Source organism: Malus domestica, chromosome 01 (genome assembly GCF_042453785.1).
Source record: "Malus domestica chromosome 01, GDT2T_hap1".
Taxonomy (NCBI): Eukaryota; Viridiplantae; Streptophyta; class Magnoliopsida; order Rosales; family Rosaceae; genus Malus; species Malus domestica.
Genome location: NC_091661.1, coordinates 19,168,542 through 19,186,118, shown reverse-complemented (window position 1 = coordinate 19,186,118; position 17,577 = coordinate 19,168,542). Strand labels below are relative to the sequence as shown.

The following is a 17,577-nucleotide window of genomic DNA, read 5'->3' as shown; positions in this document are numbered from 1 at the left end:
CCTTCTCACTGATTAGTGAGAGATCTTAAGTTCAACTATCGCCAAATGCGACATCCTTTCCTTAGTGTAGATAATATCGATTTGCTCAAAAATAAAATAAAATAAAAATAAAATTATATTGCTTTAGTACGATGAGATAGTTGTATTTTTCTTTTTACATATAAATAAGAAATGTTTATATTTAATTCTTGTTAAATGTAGAATTTAGCTTATTTTTTTATTTTTTTATTATAGATAATATTATTTATTAAATTATTTGAAAAATATATATATAGTTTATTAAAAATAAAAAATTTATATTATATTTTGTTACCTTCATTAGGGCTGTTGTCAGCTGATTATTTTAAGTTTCCTATTTTTCTCCTGATCAGAAATAGATAGTTTCCCCAAATTTTGACCACGCCTTTGGCAAAGAACATGAAAAATTAGGATTAATTGTGATACTGTCCATTGAATTTCTCCCAAGTTTCACTTTTGGTCCTTCAATTTAGTTTTCAATTTCTATGTCTCACTTTAGTTATTTTATCAATTTTATTTTAGTACATTTAAACTGTTTGTATCACTCTTTAAATATGCATGCAAATGAAATAAAGAGTAACAAAACGATGTGCGACGTAATTGAAGAACCATGGAATTTAAAAACTGAATTCAACTACTAAAGTGAAACACAGATACAAATTCAAAGACAACTGAAATGATTAACCCAACATTGGTGATCACTAAAAACACAAATCAGAAGGGCAAAGCTATGAAACCAAAAAGAAATAAAGCCAAAAAATGGATGAACCACTTTGATAGGTTCATAGCCAATCCATGGCACAACAAAATCTCAGAAACCACTTCCATGATGTCCAATTCAATCAAAAGTAGAATGGTAACTCGATCAGTTTAATCACCTGTTATGCACCTCCATGTAATCATGTGCCACTTCACTGTGGTCTTCTTATTCAGAAAGAAGCAGAGCGGGTAAGCCTTGGCTTGGTTATCTTCTTGTCCTCTTCAAGAGAGATGAGTGCAAGATTGGCCGGATTCTCGATCATCAACTTAGCAACCAGGTATCCGGAGATACTCCAAGTCTGGTACTTTCTTGCTTGCTTCCCAATGTACCTCCCTGTCTTGCCGTCATAGTACTCGGGCCACCCGTCTTTCGAGAGTCGCTGCTCCACCAGCTCGATTGCTTTCTTCGCCATCTGAGGCCTCCCGGTCTTGATGCAAGCTGCGGTAAGCAGCCACAGCAGCGCTGCAAGAGAGGATGACACATTAACAATTGTCAAGCCAAATTTGCATATTTGTTTTAGAGCAAACACACGTGTCAGCATTCGATGAGCTACACTAAGTTACTAACAAACATCAAATATCATGTCAAATGAAGAACGGATTAGACACGCTACATAGCTGAAGATTTTGATTGGAAAAGTGGCAGAAACTGGTAATTGAAAGGTTTCAGTTGAATTATACTAAGAACTGTATACGCTTTGAAAAGAAAAATGGAACTGCAAATTGTCACATTATGCAAATAGATACAAGAGTCACTTGATCAATACATAAAAAACAAGCAACGAACAAAAACAGCCCGACAGCTTATTCAACGATTTAAACGAAAATCTTCACTACTTCAATGGCTAAAATGAGGATTAGAGGTTCTAAAATGGACAAGCATAACAACTGCAGTAGCAATTAGCAAACATATAAGAGCCAATGCAAATAACACAACATTTGATTAAACTTGTATTTTCATCTCCATAAAACTTACTTGGCCAAGAACCACCATTGTGATAACTCCATCGTGTGTTTTTCGGATCAAATCCCGTGACAATTCTCCACTCATGTCCCTCCAATGCAGGGTAAATAATTTTCAGAGGCATCTCCCCGATCAAGTCCTCCCATCTCTCCTCAATCAAGTCCATAATTGCTGTAGCTTGCACAGGTGTTACCAGCGAGCTGAGGATGGCAATACAATTCCCAACTAAAAACCACCTGAAGTCCATCCTAGCTGGGCTAACATTGCCGATCAGATATCCTCCTCGCAAGGGCATAAAATCGAAAACCCAGTCAGGGATAGACTCTGGAATGACATTAAACTTATTGACGGCAGTATGGGAATATTCCTCAGTTTTGTAGCGGTACACATTGTTTAGCTGTGTAAAATCAAGCCAGTAATACGTCTGGATGTGAAAGCTGAGAGCTGAGATGCGCTTATCTATCCGCTCAAGGAATTCCTTGCCACCACGTTCTGGATTCAACAGCTGCCGGGCACACCTCAATGCAAAGTAGAAGAGTGCTTGAATCTCAATTGGATAACCATACATCCCCTATCCAAAAATCAAGCAAATGCATGAAATTTGGTTCTCTTAATTATAAGGTATCCTTAGACTAGTTGGGAAAACTATGAATGCAAGTGACAATGCCAAACCACAGAAAATTAGATATCAAGTAATTTTCTTCAAAATCACTAAGAGATCGAAGTGAAAAACATGCGAGTTATGGCATTCTAACTTCTCTAGCAGGCAAACTATATTGCCACATAAACAACTCCTGTACTGAACCAAGATTTTACCACAAGAATGTGTCTATTAGTACATATCATTTCAGCTAGTGAGGCCAATATTTAATAGGAGTTGGGAGAATCAACCGACCCAAAACTGATATGTAGTTTCAAGAATCCTACAAACAGAAAAGAAAAGACTCACCATCCTCCTGTCGATCATACTACACCCATCTGCACAGAGAAGTGTTGGGAATGTGTCAAACCCATCTGACAGGCAAAGATTGAGAATTAACTTTATTCCCGTCTGCACCTCAGGAAGTTCTGCCAGTGAGTGATCACGAGTGCATTTGGTGTATGATCTCAGCAAAATGATCCACCAGAACCCAGAATCAATAGGCGCAACTCTTCCAATTGCGCTGCCACCAAAATCCGCAACTAGAGTTTCATTCTTACGATGTTGATCAAAGAGAACCTTAAAACTTGCCGGCAGAACACCTTCTCCAAGTGTAAAATTATCGATCCTCTTTTCCCAGCTTTGGAGGTGGAGGGTCTTGAGGAGAAAATTCTTTACAACATCTCGTTGATCTGGTTCTTTTTTCATCAGGCAGGCCAAACCACTAGGAACAAAATCTCTCACAAACACCTGCAGTTACATATCATTACTTGATTGGGATCATTCTTAATGCCTATTTCCTACCAATTCAAACAATATAAACAAAATAAATTGAATTTACCAATTCTCTTTCCCATATTTGTAGTATTCTGAATACTGGCATCCATCAGGTGAACACTAATAAGCTAGCTAATTAGTGCCACAAGTTATCAAATACAATGAAGAATAATACTTGCATTCCCCATTTTCAATGCCTAAATTTCCGATTTAGAGACACACAAACACTTGCAAATACTCCGTCTTCAATACCTAAACTTCGGAATTATAGACTAATTAATCAAGAAGCACTAATCCACAATTAGATGCACTAATAAACAGATAATCAAGAAGCATCAATCAGCAACTAATCAACAGTTGATCAAGAAGCACTAATCCACAATTAGATGCACTAATAAACAGATAATCAAGAAGCATCGATCAGCAACTAATCAACAGTTGATCAAGAAGCACTAATCAGCAATTAATCAAGAAGCACTAATCAACAATTAAGTTATTAACAAGAAACATTCGGTATACCTGATTGTAATTCAAAGTCTCAGCCGTTGGATCCATAGCTGCAAGAGTACCCACTGGCTTGCCTTTGAAGTATACGTACGACTTCTTGAGTCTCTCCCAAGCCTCCTCCACCATCGCTGGGCTCCCTGCCGATTTCGTCTTTGGCGAACCTTCCTTCCAAGGATCCAAGTTCTCAATAAGGCTCGCTCCCACACTTGGAGACGGCAACAGCACCCCTGGCTTCGCCGCGCTCACACTCACTGGAACGTCGTCATTTCGCTGGAAGTTTGTCGTCTTCTTCGCCGGCGGTCTCTCGCACTCTTCCTTCCGCTTTGGCACCTCGCCAGCATCCAAAGATTCCGTAAACTTCTCCGAGCTCGACTTCTCTGTCGGACTCGAATCAGAGGTTATTGCACTTTCTTCTACCGACCTTTTAGACTCAGCATTCCAATTCGCAATCATTTGGTGAATATGATCGTAATCCAAAGCATCTGTCGATTTCAAACTCGATGTCACGCCTTCATTCGTCAAAGAATTGGAATCTTTCTCCAACGGCCTTGCCTCAGGCTCTTCTTCATCGTTCGGAGAGCATGGAATCCTTTCCGGCGAGATGACATCATCGGAAGATTTCTCGACCGTCGCCGGCACTGGAGGCGGAGCAGCCTCCTCTTCTTTTGTTTCGGTGAGGAGATCATTGAGCGTTTTTGCCATTTCCTACGAGAAAGCGGATAAAATCGATACAGAGCTGTAAAATTAGTGAAGAAAATCGAAAATGCAGAAGAAGATTCTAGAGTGAGAAAGCTAAATCTTGAGAGAGAGAGAGAGAGAGAGAGACCTGAAGTTATATCTCGCAGCGCAGAGAGAGGGAGAGAGAGAGTGTAAGTGTGTGTCCGTACAGAAGTTAGAGAGAGAGAGAGAGGTATATAAAGGGCGCGATTCTGGGTGGGGGAGTCCGAGTCAGGGAGGACGGGAAAGCATGGGTTCGTTTTGGCTGTTAGAAATGGAATTGAAGCAACAAGTCTGAGGAATTTCGTTTGGGCGGCGTTGGAAATATCTTCATTTCGTTGGGGGCATTTCCGGAACTCAATGTCAATGACCGTTCGTCTGCGCGGGAAGGGAAGTGCTCATTATATGGAAACGACACCGCATAAGGCACGAATGAATCAGTGATTCATACTAAAATCGAACCAAGAATCTCAAATTGCGATTTAAACTTGGGTCAATTTTACGAATACTCTCAAAGTTAATTTGGCCCATAAATTATGTCCTCTTGTCTCGTTTTACTCACAGCATCAACTCCGTAAAATAATCATACAATAAATATCTTAGTCGTTTATTTAAATAATCTTTATTGATGGTGATCTAACAAAAGATTAACAATCTGTTTTCGGTATCCAACTCCAAATGCCCACCCCTACCTCCAACCAAAAACATATTGGCATTCAAATAAACAAACAAAAAAATATGCAAGTCTAATGAGTTTAACATGATAAAAGCAGCTTCACTCCCCCATAATTTAGGGTAATGTAATTCTCTAACTACTAGCAAAAGATTTGGGAAAGAAGAAATACTATAAACATTGAACAAATAATTAACAAGCTAGATACCAAATGAATAGCAAGTGGGATTGTGGGTTGCAAGTTTGCAATACCATTAAACCACTCAAGCTCTTCAATTTTCTTTTACAAGTTGCATTACCAACAAGGTTTAGGTGGTAAAGGCTCTTTGGTATTCAGCCTATTTCTTATACTTTGGAATATTTGAAATTGCAAAAATCATCAGGGCACAGTGAGTTAAAAAAAATGCAAAACTTCCGCTAAAATGAGGATTAATTACACTAAGATTCTCTAATATTTATTGAGTTTTAACAAAATTCTTCTCACATTTGAGACATTACACTATGACCCCTTTGATTTTAATTCACTTTCAAATAACCCTTTAGTCAAAATTCTAATAATAAATATAAAACTCTAGCCTTAGTAATTACTTGAAATTAATAACAAAAGATTTATAATTATATATAAAAAATTATGAAACATTAAACACTAAAAAAATGACAAGACAAGACAACACGTCGCAACATCAACCCGAGGGTTTTGATGTTGTAATTTTGGTTCTACTTTTGATTCCTTTAGGCCATCCCAAGACGATGAAGCTATGAGTTGTTGTCTTAATTTTTCATTTGAGTGGATACAAAGCCAAATATCTTATTCTCAATTGTTCATAGAAATCCACACTACGGTGCATAAACATGATTGTTTTCCGCCGCTAGTGTCACAGCCCGTCCCGAGATTCTATATATCGAGGTTGTGAAATGACAAAATTACCCTTGACGGTTACTAAGGTATGTGTGTGACATGTTATTGATTATGCATATTTCTTAAGTTTTGGAAAATTTAATTGGATTAAAGGTTATATGTATTTTTGTGGTTAGGGAGTTAAGAAAAATGGATGGTGATGGTTTTGGGATGGACCACACACACATACACATGAGTCAAACCTCTATCTTTCCTTCCCCGTGCTCTCTCTCTCTTCTCTTCTCAGTTCACTCTTTCCCTCTTGAAAACGTAAGGACGAGACCAAATTCCCTCTAAACATCGCGGATCGATGCCAAAAAGGTAAGGTTCTTCATCCTTTCGACCTCCTGAGTCGTTTGGTACTAGTTTTAGAACGAGAAACCTTAGAAATCACGTTGAAAACCCAAGGTCTGATTTGAGTACTGTTCATGCATTCGTGATGTGTTGATTTTTAGGGAATTCTAAGCTTATAGTGAGCTTAGTGAGGTCTTAAGGAAGCTCGGAGTGCTTAGTTTGAAGGTTTTGGACGTCGGGATCGTTGAGTTCGAAGTTGGCCGGTTTTCTTGGAATTTCTCCGGTGAGATTTCGTAGTTTTTAGAGCCTTAAAGTAGTGTAACGTGAATCTACATGCTTAGGGCTTGATTTTGATATAAAATGCGTGAAAAATGGTTGAGAAATGACGGAGAACAAGGAGATTGAAAAATCTTCAGTTTTCCGGCGACCGGCGAACCAGTCCGGCGACTGGAGGTTAGGGGTGATGCGCGTGGGGGCGCATGGACCCGTGCCCATCCCGGCGCGTGGGGGCGCGTGCGGCCTCAGAAATTTTTTCTGAAAATATGTCGATGTCCGTGACGTCGAGTAGGTCATTGTGGTATATTCATATACCCAAATTGAGCACCGTATAAGAAGTTATTACGAATTGTCGGTTATGTGCTTTAAATAACGTTTTTTTAGTTGTTTCGCATATAGGTGATACCTATCCCGAGGACGAGCGCATCCAGGGACATCACGGGGGTTACAACCCTTCGACTTATCAGTGAGTGGGCAGTTATTTTCTGTTATTACCTATATACTATTGATTTTCCCATAAATTGAATTTAAATGAAAGTATGTTTTCAAATGCCATACATGCATATTATGAATTATATGAATTAGTAATTGATGCATATATATATGAATTGGTGTTGTGGACGCATAGGTGAGTATCAGGTGAGTTTTATGTTATTTATGTGAATCATTGATGCTGTGAATTATGTTGAGAGCTCATAACCTGCACCCCTGGTGTTAGTGCTTATAGTATTCACCGCACCGCACACTCACCTTGGATCCAGGTAGGTGCATGTCGTACAGACCATGAGAAGGTTCCGACATGCTAGTCGTACAAATCACTAGAGGTGGTTCCGACTGGTAGGTGACCTTAGATTATGTGCATAGATGATTGATGAGAAAAGCACTAGAGCATATTATTACACAATTCTTGTTGTACAGACTACTTCAGGTAGTTCTGACTTATGTGTAGAGTAGTGCCGTACAGGTCACCGTGGTGACTCCGGTTGGTTTGGATATTGAGATATGGAATTAACCGTACATGATCAACTGCAGGGTCTCCGGTTGATTCATTATGTCACCTGTTATATTGATGCATTCATAATCTGTTATTGACATTTATGGCATGACATATTTTCTGGAATTGATAACGATTCGTGATTTGAGTTATATGAAGAGTTACATGCATATTATGTTAATTTCTGGGAAAATATACAGGTTTTACATTGAGGGGTTAGAATTGTTTTTGATGAAATGTTTTCGAAAAGCTTTGATTTTACTGACCCACTCAATTTTGTTTTGCGCCCCTCCAGGTTCTAGTTAGCAGCGTTGGTGGCCCATGAGGATCCCCACGGCGTACTGATAGACTACATAAATGTACGACCCACCTGCGGGTGTTGTAATTTAGTTATAGCCCTACTTGACTGCACCTAGTTATTATGCTCTGAAATTGTGTGTTTCGCACTTAAACTTACTCTAGCACGTTACTTGGTTATTATTGCTGGTATTTGGTTTTTGTTTATTCGTATTTCTCTTATCTTTTACTTCTGCGTCGCACTTTTGGTTACATCACACTCACGTGACGGCCAGCACGCCTTGATTCTAGGATCGGGGTGTGTCAGCTGGAGTGTCTTATGTTTCAATTATTATTTTTGTAGAAAGTAACTATCTGAAGTATATATTCAATTCATAAAAATAGAAATAAAAACTTAAATTACTCTTATACACAACAATATTAATCTAAAATCACTCTTGTTTATAATTTTTTTATGGAAGTCATAACTTAGATTAGTTTTGATATGTATAATTTTTTAATTTGGTATTATTGAGCAGTCCAGAAAATCGACGGATATAGGAATCTACTTGATCTTTGTAATGTTTGGATCTCAAATAAAATGCGTACCATTGAAGGCCATTTTGGGAAACCTGTACTTAAAAAATAAATAAAAAAACTGTTTATGTTGTGCTTTTAAAATAATCAATTGTAAAATAAAGGAATTGATAAACTGTATTTTTAAAAGTGTTGTGAGAATAAAAAATAATGCAAAAACGTTTGATAAACTTTAATGTAAAAGTAATATAATTGTATATAATTGTATATAATTACAAAAACGAACATAATAATGATGGGTGGTGGCAACAACGGTGGCAAGGCTAGTGTTGGGCTATGGCTACTACAATGGTGGGGGTATGATGTTTGCGCCAATAATAGGGTATGGTGTTTGGGTTGTAAAGGTAGCAATGGTGTTAAAGTCAATGGCAGAGGCAACAACGGTGTTTGTGGTGGCAGTTGTGGTTGTGGTTGTAGATTATGGCCTTAACAATGCTAATGATGGTGGTGGTAATGGTCGTGGTGGCAGTTGTGGTGGCGGTGGTGCGATGGCGGTGATAGCAATTGTGATGATTATAGTGGGACGACAGTGGTGACAACAAGGATGGTGATAATGGCGGTAATGATTTAAGGTTAATGGTTGTAGTGGTAGGTGGTGGCGGTCATTTGTTCTCTAATGGAGAGAATGTGAATAGAAGGATAAATAATATAAATTTTTTAGGGTATATAACAATTAAAAATATTCATTAAACGTCCAATTTTGTTTGTTTTATAAAAACAACTTATAAGAGCTGTCGTCTGGAGGATATTACTTTAAAATAAAAGAAAACTAATGAAAATTGCTTCAAATCTTTACATTTTAATAATAAAAAACTACATACTAACTTTATTTAATGACAATGACAAAAGAATTTAAAAAAAAAAAACCAACTTGCGCTGGGGTGCGTACTACCCCTTCCCTTTCACACTCTACTTTGTTCTCCCACCTTTTCCCCCCATTAATAGATTTTTTTTTTGTTTGCTTAGAATAAGAAAAATACTTCAAATTGAATTACATTCTCCAGTTTTATTTTTGTGGTGTCGTTTCCCAATAGTAATTATGATGATGAGAAACTTTTCAATGTGTCTGGAAATTAGGGTGGTATACTCTATACAAGTTATGAGATTCTTGTGTTAAAAAATTAATAACATAAAAAATAAAAAATTTCATCACTTACATAATAATACGTGGTATACCATTTGTGTTACGAGCACAAGGAAACATTTATCCAATATGACACCCAAGCTTAAGAAATTGGATGGAGAGTTACATTTATTATTGTAGGTATGTAAAAAATATGATGAAATTTTAATTTGGTAATTGAAAATAGATTTTTAAATATAATTACTGAGAACATAATATTCTCAAGGTTTTGGTCCACATAATCACTTATGGGTTCATTGTTTTTGGCGCAATGGGTGCTTTTACAGGACCAAAAATGATCTAAGTTTCAAACCTATGAAACTGAACAAAAAACTAAACACTATTTATAAAACTTCACCAATAAGTAACACTATTCATGAAACTAAACCAATAAGTAGATAATATTTATGAAACGAAAACAAGAATTAGACATTATTTCTAAAACTAAACCAAAATGTGAAAACTATTTATGAAACTGGAGTTAGAATTGACAATATTTATGAAACATGACAAAGAATTATGCAATATTTATGAAAGTGGACCAATAACTAGACACTATTTATGAAACTGGACTAAGAAAGAGATACTACTTATAAAACTGTACCAATTACTATACATTATTTATGAAACTGGATCCAATAACTAGGCACTATTTATAAAACATGACCAAAAACTAGATACTATTTATGAAAGTGGACAAAAGACTAGGCTCTATTTATGAAATTGGACCAATAAATAGTATAATACAATTTGGTTTCATAAATAGTGCAGTTTTATAAATAGTATTCAATTTCATAAATAGTGTTCAGTTGCATAAACAGTGCACATGTCCCGCGCATCAGGTTTTTTTTTCTTTTTTTAATTGTGTCATTTTCATTAAAATTTAATTCTTTTTCAATAAATAAAGTTATAGCATGATTTTTTATTAAAATAAATTTAGTTCCAATCCTTTTTAAGAAGTTCTTTTAAAAAATAAGTAAAGTATTTTATTTTGGAGTGTGATATTCACACACCTTATTTTACTTTTCACACACCCTTTTAATTTTCGACCGTCGGATCGAATGAACTAAAGAAAATTAAAGAATAAAAATTAGCAAAATGTGTGTAAGCAGTAAAATAGGATGTATGGATAACACACCCTTTTACTTTTATCAAACTTTTTAACTTTTTAACTTTAAAATTTAAACAGTAAAAACAATGTCAAACAAGGTGTGAATGAGACGTAACATTGTAACGGGATACTCCGGGCCACGTTGTGGGCCGATACTTACAAAACAGCAGAAACCAGCCAGCTCCAGCCTTCTCTAACTCTCTATCTCTCATCTCTCTCTCTCTTCCAGTCAGCAGAGCAGAGGAACATTCAGACGAAGCAAAGCATAGAAAGACAGCGCAGAAGGAAGTGAAAAATAAAAAATAAAAAAAAAATTTGCTGCAATGGATTTCGTATCTCTGTTGGTCCCCTTTTTTGTTTTAAAGCTGATCATCAAATTAAAGCACTCCAACCCCAATTCCTCCATCATTAGGCGTCTCTTCCAAGCAACCCTCCATCCCCACCCCCATTAACTCTCTCTCTCTCTCTCTCTTTACCCACCTACTCTCTCTCTCTCTCTCTCTCTCTCTCCTCTGCACACTGAACCAAATTCAAGTTTTTACCAGCCACTTATCAGTTCCCTACTTCTTGTAATACAGAAACAGAAACCCAATTCTTCATTTCAGTTGTGGGTATTTGAAATATATCAATTTTTAGCTTGAATTTATCGAATTTGATTCTGGGTACCTCAGCTTTTCAGCCATGCCAGGCTTAGTCTCACCCAAAAGCTCGCCTCTTGGAGCACCTTCGCCGCCAATTTTCGTACCCGACCCGGCCCGCAAAACAGAGCACTCCAATGGCGCCAAAACCCCATCGCCTTCGACCACTCGGGCCAGACCTGCCAAAAAACCAGCCTCAGAGAAGCTACCCATCGACGAGACCTCGCTCGACAACCCGGATCTGGGTCCCTTTTTGCTGAAGCTCGCCCGGGACACTATTGGGTCGGGTGAGAACCCGAATAAGGCCTTGGACTACGCCATTCGGGCATCCAAGTCATTCGAGCGCTGCTCCGGTCCTGGTCTTGACCTGGCTATGAGCTTGCACGTAGTGGCGGCGATATATTGTAATTTGGGCCGGTTTGAGGAGGCGGTTCGGATCTTGGAGAGGTCCATTGAGGTGTCGGATCTGGAAAATGGGTCGGATCATGCGCTGGCAAAGTTCTCGGGGTACATGCAGCTGGGTGACACGTATTCGATGCTGGGACAGCTTGAGCAGTCTATTTTATGTTACGGGTCGGGTTTGAAGATCCAAAAGGAGACTCTGGGTGAGTCGGATCCGAGAGTTGCAGAAACTTGCAGGTAAAGTAAAGCTCATCTCTTTATCTGTTTGTTCAGCTCTACAGGCTCATTTTAGCTAGTGATGCTGTAAAAATGCTACATTGCGCCATATGACTGCTTCGGTTAGTCTGCTCGCGCTAGATAGCGACTCACAGCGGTTGATACATGTAGCCATGTGTGAACAACTCTCAACCGTTGATACACGCATCAACGTTTGGAGTTCGGCTATTGTTAACAATTGATTAATATTGTAGGATGTCGCATGAATCAACGGTTATCAACCACTTACGTTGCGTTAAAACTTATCGATGTGGGCAAAAATTTGATTGTGTTATTTGTTTTGATAGGCTTATCCTCTTAGAACTTGCTGATGCAATGTAATTTCTTCACAATTGCCTGTCCTATGTTTTCCTATTATCCTTAGAAAAACAAAAAAATAATAATTGGAATTTAAGCACCGTAAAAATGTGCTGGAAACACAAACATAAGACATTGGAAATGGCAGGTACCTAGCAGAAGCCCATGTCCAAGTAATGCAATTCGACGAGGCGGAGAACTACTGTAAGAAGACGCTTGAAATCCGCAGGAAGCACAACTCGCCAGCGTCTGTTGAAGAGGCTGCTGACCGGCGTCTCTTGGCTCTCATTTATGAGGCAAAGGGAGATTACGAATCTGCACTTGAGCACCTTGTCCTTGCAAGCATGATAATGATTGCCAATGGACAGGACAATGAGGTTGCCGCTATTGACATGGGCATTGGCGATATTTACTTGTCTCTTTGCCGCTTTGATGAGGCTGTTTTCTCCTACCAGAAAGCACTTACTGTCTTGAAATCCATGAGGGGCGAGAATCACCCTTCAGTAGCATCCGTCTTTATTCGCCTTGCTGACCTGTATTACAAGACGGGTAAGTTAAGAGAGTCTAAATCCTACTGTGAGAATGCTTTGAGGATATATGCAAAACCTTTGCCTGGAATCGTACCCGAGGAACTTGCTAGCGGGTTGACTGAAATCGCAGCCATCTATGAAGCTGTCAATGAGCCGGAGGAGGCACTGAATCTCTTGCAGAAGGCGATGAAGTTATTAGATGATACACCTGCACAGAGGAGCTCTATCGCAGGAATAGAAGCACAGATGGGCGTTATGTTCTACATGGTCAGGAGGTACAGGGACGCTTGGACGTCTTTTGAGAGTGCTATATCAAAGCTTAGGGCCGGCGGGGAGAGGAAATCTGCCTATTTTGGTGTTGTGTTGAACCAGATGGGATTGGCTGGTGTGCAGTTGTACAAATTAGACGAGGCTGCTCAACTTTTTGAAGAAGCAAAGGAGATACTTGAGCAGGAGTGTGGCCTTTGTCACGCCGATACTCTTGGAGTGTATAGTAATCTTGCAGCCACATATGATGCCATGGGAAGGTAACTCATCTTTGACACATAAGCTACAAGGATTTCTTAAATTCTGTAAATAGTTTGTTTTCGCTGCTATTAGAATCTACACAGAAGCACTTAGGCGGCAGAAGTCTATGCCCCATCGTTTATGATCACTTTTGTTTTGTTTTGTTTTATGCTGAATTATTGTTTATCAAAAAATACTTTTGTTTGCAGTGAGCTTAGATGTATAAGATATAGTGGAAGTATAGATAGTGAACAATTAAGCTTGTAGCCTTGATGCGGTCTAATACGGGAGGTCTGTCAAAAGTCACTTTAGTAAGGAGTCCTCACATTTGCTTGAAGTCGTAATTAGTTGCTACTCCCTGGTACTCATGATGATCGTTCCTCTATTCTTTTGATCTTCCGTGGGTAATTGTCAGGCGGCTGATGTAAAGTAAAAGGTTGAAGGCTTGTATCAGAAAGTAGAGATGCTTGTCCATTTTGGAATCAATTACAATTTATAGTTTTGAGATCATAGAAAATTTTGCGTGTTTGCAGAATTGCTGAAATGCCGAGCGTCCTATTAGGTTTTTTTTTATTATCCAGTCGTAAAACTTGTATAGGGATTTTACCATGATGTTTGAGTTCTGCAGCAAGTTCAGTTCGTCCTTTGAACATGAAATTCTGTTATTTATTACAGAGTAGAAGCTGCAATTGAGATGTTGGAGCACGTCTTAAAGGTGAGGGAAGAGCAGCTTGGGACGGCAAATCCAGATTTTGACGACGAGAAGAAAAGGCTAGCTGATCTTTTGAAAGAAGCAGGAAGGGCAAGGAACAGAAAAGGAAAATCACTCGAAAATCTCCTCGAACCCAACTCCCAAAAGACGAAGAAGGAAGGATCGAAGAGGCGGTCTGGATTTGGATACAAAACCTGACGGAGAGACGCCTCTCTCCCCGGCTCTTCTTTCCCTTGCTGCAAATTTTGTACATATCATGTTTAAGCTATTGAACTTCCACTTGGTTTCACTTCCTGTATTTCTTTTACTCTCGTTCACTTTATTCCTGGATGCTTCTCTTGTGAAATTTAAGTCGTGTTTGGACCTTTGTTGTACTGTTTTTTTTTTCTCCTATCTGATTCCTTGCTTACTATCAAGGTTGTGTTGGCCACTGTGTAAGTTACCACTGCTCCCGAGAAAGACTCGTCTGTCATCCGGGATATAACCCACGTGATGAGTGTTATAGGAATGTGCAAAGAAGGCCTACTGACGCTCCGATTAGAAGATGCGACTATGGGACAGAGGTTCAGGGCCGAAGGGGTAGAGGAAGACCTAGGAAAACTTTGGAAGAGACTCTAAGAAAAGACTTAGAGTACTTGGATCTAACGAATGACATGACACAGGACCGAGCACAATGGCGTTCTAAGATTCATGTAGCCGATCCCACTCAGTGACTTGGATTTTCCAAGTCTCCAACCGAGAAGTTTTCCTCACTCAGGAAATTAAGGGAACACTACCTCAACCTACATGCTCCACTCACAAAGCTCCAACAAAAGAAAATTCAAAGAACTTAGCGAAGAAGGCTTTGGTGTATTTAACACAATACGTTGAAATGAAGGAAAACTTATTTATTGATATCCCCGATAAGCTACAAATATGTACATATACATGAGTCAAAATAAACAAACAAGAGAGAGCCTTCACAAAGGTTGCCTAGGAGAAGTCGCAGCAGTCGGTAGAGCCCCAGAAAGAGAAGGCACCGGAGGGGGATCATTCGGAGCCTCAGTACTGGACAGAACCCTAGAAGGAGGAGGCATCAGAGGTTGATCATTTGGAGCTTCATTACGCGGTACAGCCCCAGAAGACGAAGGCAATAAATGCCTTTGGAACAAACCCACAAATCTCTGATGATCAAGTAAAACCTGACCATCAGATTCCTTCATCTGGTCCAGCTTCCTCTTCATGTTTGTAGCATAGTCATGTGCGAGACGGTGCAACTGTTTATTCTCATGCTTGAGCCCTCTAATCTCCTGTTTGAGACTCATCACTTCAGCCGCCAATGATTCAACTTGGCGGGTTCGAGCAAATAGGCGTTGGGCCATATTAGACACAGAACCTGCACACTGAACACTGAGAGCCAGAGAATCCTTAACAGCTAACTCATCAGATCGTTTGGAAAGTAGTCTGTTATCTTTGGGAGTGAGAAGGTTCCTGGCCACCACCGCAGCGGTCATATCATTCTTCATAACGGAATCCCCAACGGTAAGAGGACCAGTAGGGGAGACGAAGGATGGGCGCCATATGTTGTCTGGAGAAGGCGGGGCTGCCTCTTCAACAAGGTTCAAGTCAAAACGACGGTCGGAGGGGCCAGACATTTTCAAAGGTGTTGAAGAGAGAAGAGGTCGAACAAATCAAGATCTTAGAAGTGTAAGAATGGAGCTTCTACTGGTGGAGATTCAAGTGTGCTTTGGAACTTAATGCCAGCCCCTATAAAAATCTGCACTCGACGGAGCTTCAGAAATCGAAGAGGCGCCTGCTCAGAAATCGAAGAGGCGTTTGCTTTCTCAAAAGCTGGGCTGCTCAGAGACCACGAGGGTCGATCTCAGAAATCGAAGAGGCGTCTGCTTTCTCAAAAGTTGGGCTGCTCAAAGACCACGAAGGCCGATCTCAGAAATCGAAGAGCCGCTTGCTTTCTCAAAAGTTGGGCTGCTCAGAGACCACGAGGGCCGATCTCAGAAATCGAAGAGGCACCTACTTTTCCAGCCTTGGCAGCACCTGTCACACGCACACTCAGCTTTGCGGAAATTATGGGCATTCTGTCGAAGACTTCTGGTGAAGTAGAAAGCACATGAGTCTTACTGTTCAATCACCCACTTCCCACACGCAATAGTAGCTCATGTGTATCACAGATAACTTTGCCAAAGTTCTCTGCCAAAGTTGAGCACGTGAAGCTTGCAGCTTCCACTACATCGCTCTGACCAAGACGGGTAAAAGAATAGCAAAGAAACAGCACTAACAAAGTTTAGACACATAAATTTTGAAGGTCTAGCTACCCCATATTATTACCCACAAGGGTAAATGAACAGTATCACTGCTGGATAATTGGAAAGTCCCTGTGTGTCAACCTCTGTGCTTCGTGGCAAGGTAGACTAGCAAACAGGCCCAACCTTTACTCACATTCGAGAAAACACTCCCAACAAGATTGCTTGCTCCAAAATCGAAGAGGCACCGTCCTCCGAATCTCGAGAGCCAGACTCCCAACATGACTACTTTCTCAAAAATCGAAGAGAGGGTAAAGGAACAGTACCATTGCTGGATAATTGGAAAGTCCCTGTGTGTCAACCTCTGTGCTTCGTGGCAAGGTAGACTAGTAAACATGCCCAACCTTTACTCACATTCGAGAAAACACTCCCAACAAGATTGCTTGCTCCAAAATCGAAGAGGCACCGCCCTCCGAATCTCGAGAGCCAGACTCCCAACATGATTACTTTCTCAAAAATCGAAGAGACACCGCTCTCCGAATCTCGAGAGCCAGACCCTCAGCATGATTGCTTTCTCAAAAATCGAAGAGACATCGTTCTCCGAATCTCGAGAGCCAGATCCCTGATAGGATTGCTTGTTCGAAAACCGAAGAGGCAACACTTTCCCAACCACAAGAGCCGGATCTCCTTGGATAAAGCTGTCTGTAATCTTCACACGCAACATCAGCTTTCCACATACCACAGACCACTTTTTCAAAGTGCTCTGACAGGGTAAAGGAATAGCATTACTACTTGTTGTTAAAGAGACTCCTATATATGTCAACCTCTATCCCCAACGGACAGACAGACCTGCAAAAATGCTCAACCCTTCCTCATATATGAGAGGGCACTCTCAACGAAGCCTTTCGAAATATTCAGCTTTCTTTCCCCCCGATAATACCTCTGCAAACAAGTTATACTAGAGCAAGAATATCTCATATCATCAGGGTTAAAAGCAAGAGTATCCCATATCATGCTTTTTCCCTGTCTTTTCCTTTGGCCTTGTTCTTACCTGCAAGACAAGGAGAAAGAGAGCAATCAGTCAGCACTTGGAATCAAGCTTCCAGCCAGGAACTGACTGCCTGGAACTTACTTACCTGGCATTGCTCTCGAGTACTCATCTTCAACATCTTATGCTTCCAGGGAAGATACCACATCTGCCTGAGGAACAGATAGGGCAAGTGAGAAGGATACAAGGAAGCATGTGGAGACAAGCGTAACAGCACACGTGCCGATACATCCATTACTCTGTCAAAGCAAAAGTATCCCATATCAGTAGGGTCGAACGTACTCTAGATTTGATGGACTTGTT

At 39.9% G+C, this 17,577-nt stretch overlaps 2 protein-coding genes across 2 annotated transcripts; one reads left to right on the top strand and one right to left on the bottom strand.

Moving 5' to 3' along the window:
- Positions 1 to 888: 888 nt before the first annotated feature.
- LOC103420313 (probable alkaline/neutral invertase F) lies at positions 889 to 4,350 on the bottom strand. The gene is made up of 4 exons (XM_029106045.2): positions 3,678 to 4,350; positions 2,691 to 3,131; positions 1,754 to 2,312; positions 889 to 1,240 (listed from the first exon to the last, which is right to left on the bottom strand). The coding sequence occupies exons 1-4, from the start codon at positions 4,116 to 4,118 to the stop codon at positions 948 to 950; spliced, it is 1,734 nt and encodes a 577-aa protein (XP_028961878.2). The 5' UTR covers positions 4,119 to 4,350; the 3' UTR covers positions 889 to 947.
- A 6,442-nt stretch (positions 4,351 to 10,792) lies between these two features.
- Positions 10,793 to 14,353, top strand: LOC114823883 (protein KINESIN LIGHT CHAIN-RELATED 1-like). The gene is made up of 3 exons (XM_029099598.2): positions 10,793 to 11,901; positions 12,386 to 13,294; positions 13,950 to 14,353. Exons 1-3 carry the CDS (start codon positions 11,306 to 11,308, stop codon positions 14,182 to 14,184), a joined length of 1,740 nt encoding a protein of 579 aa, XP_028955431.1. The 5' UTR covers positions 10,793 to 11,305; the 3' UTR covers positions 14,185 to 14,353.
- The last annotated feature ends 3,224 nt before the right edge of the window (positions 14,354 to 17,577 follow it).

What these genes read in the sequence shown, in the direction of transcription:
- LOC114823883 (XM_029099598.2), top strand. Translation starts at nt 11,306, where the DNA reads ATGCCAGGCTTAGTCTCACCCAAAAGCTCGCCTCTTGGAGCACCTTCG. An exon ending in AGAGTTGCAGAAACTTGCAG is followed by an intron (nt 11,902 to 12,385) that starts GTAAAGTAAAGC and finishes TGGAAATGGCAG; the next exon opens with GTACCTAGCAGAAGCCCATG. An exon ending in ACATATGATGCCATGGGAAG is followed by an intron (nt 13,295 to 13,949) that starts GTAACTCATCTT and finishes TATTTATTACAG; the next exon opens with AGTAGAAGCTGCAATTGAGA.
- LOC103420313 (XM_029106045.2), bottom strand. Translation starts at nt 4,118, where the DNA reads ATGATTGCGAATTGGAATGCTGAGTCTAAAAGGTCGGTAGAAGAAAGT. An exon ending in AGACTTTGAATTACAATCAG is followed by an intron (nt 3,132 to 3,677) that starts GTATACCGAATG and finishes ATGTAACTGCAG; the next exon opens with GTGTTTGTGAGAGATTTTGT. An exon ending in GTATGATCGACAGGAGGATG is followed by an intron (nt 2,313 to 2,690) that starts GTGAGTCTTTTC and finishes ATTTTTGGATAG; the next exon opens with GGGATGTATGGTTATCCAAT.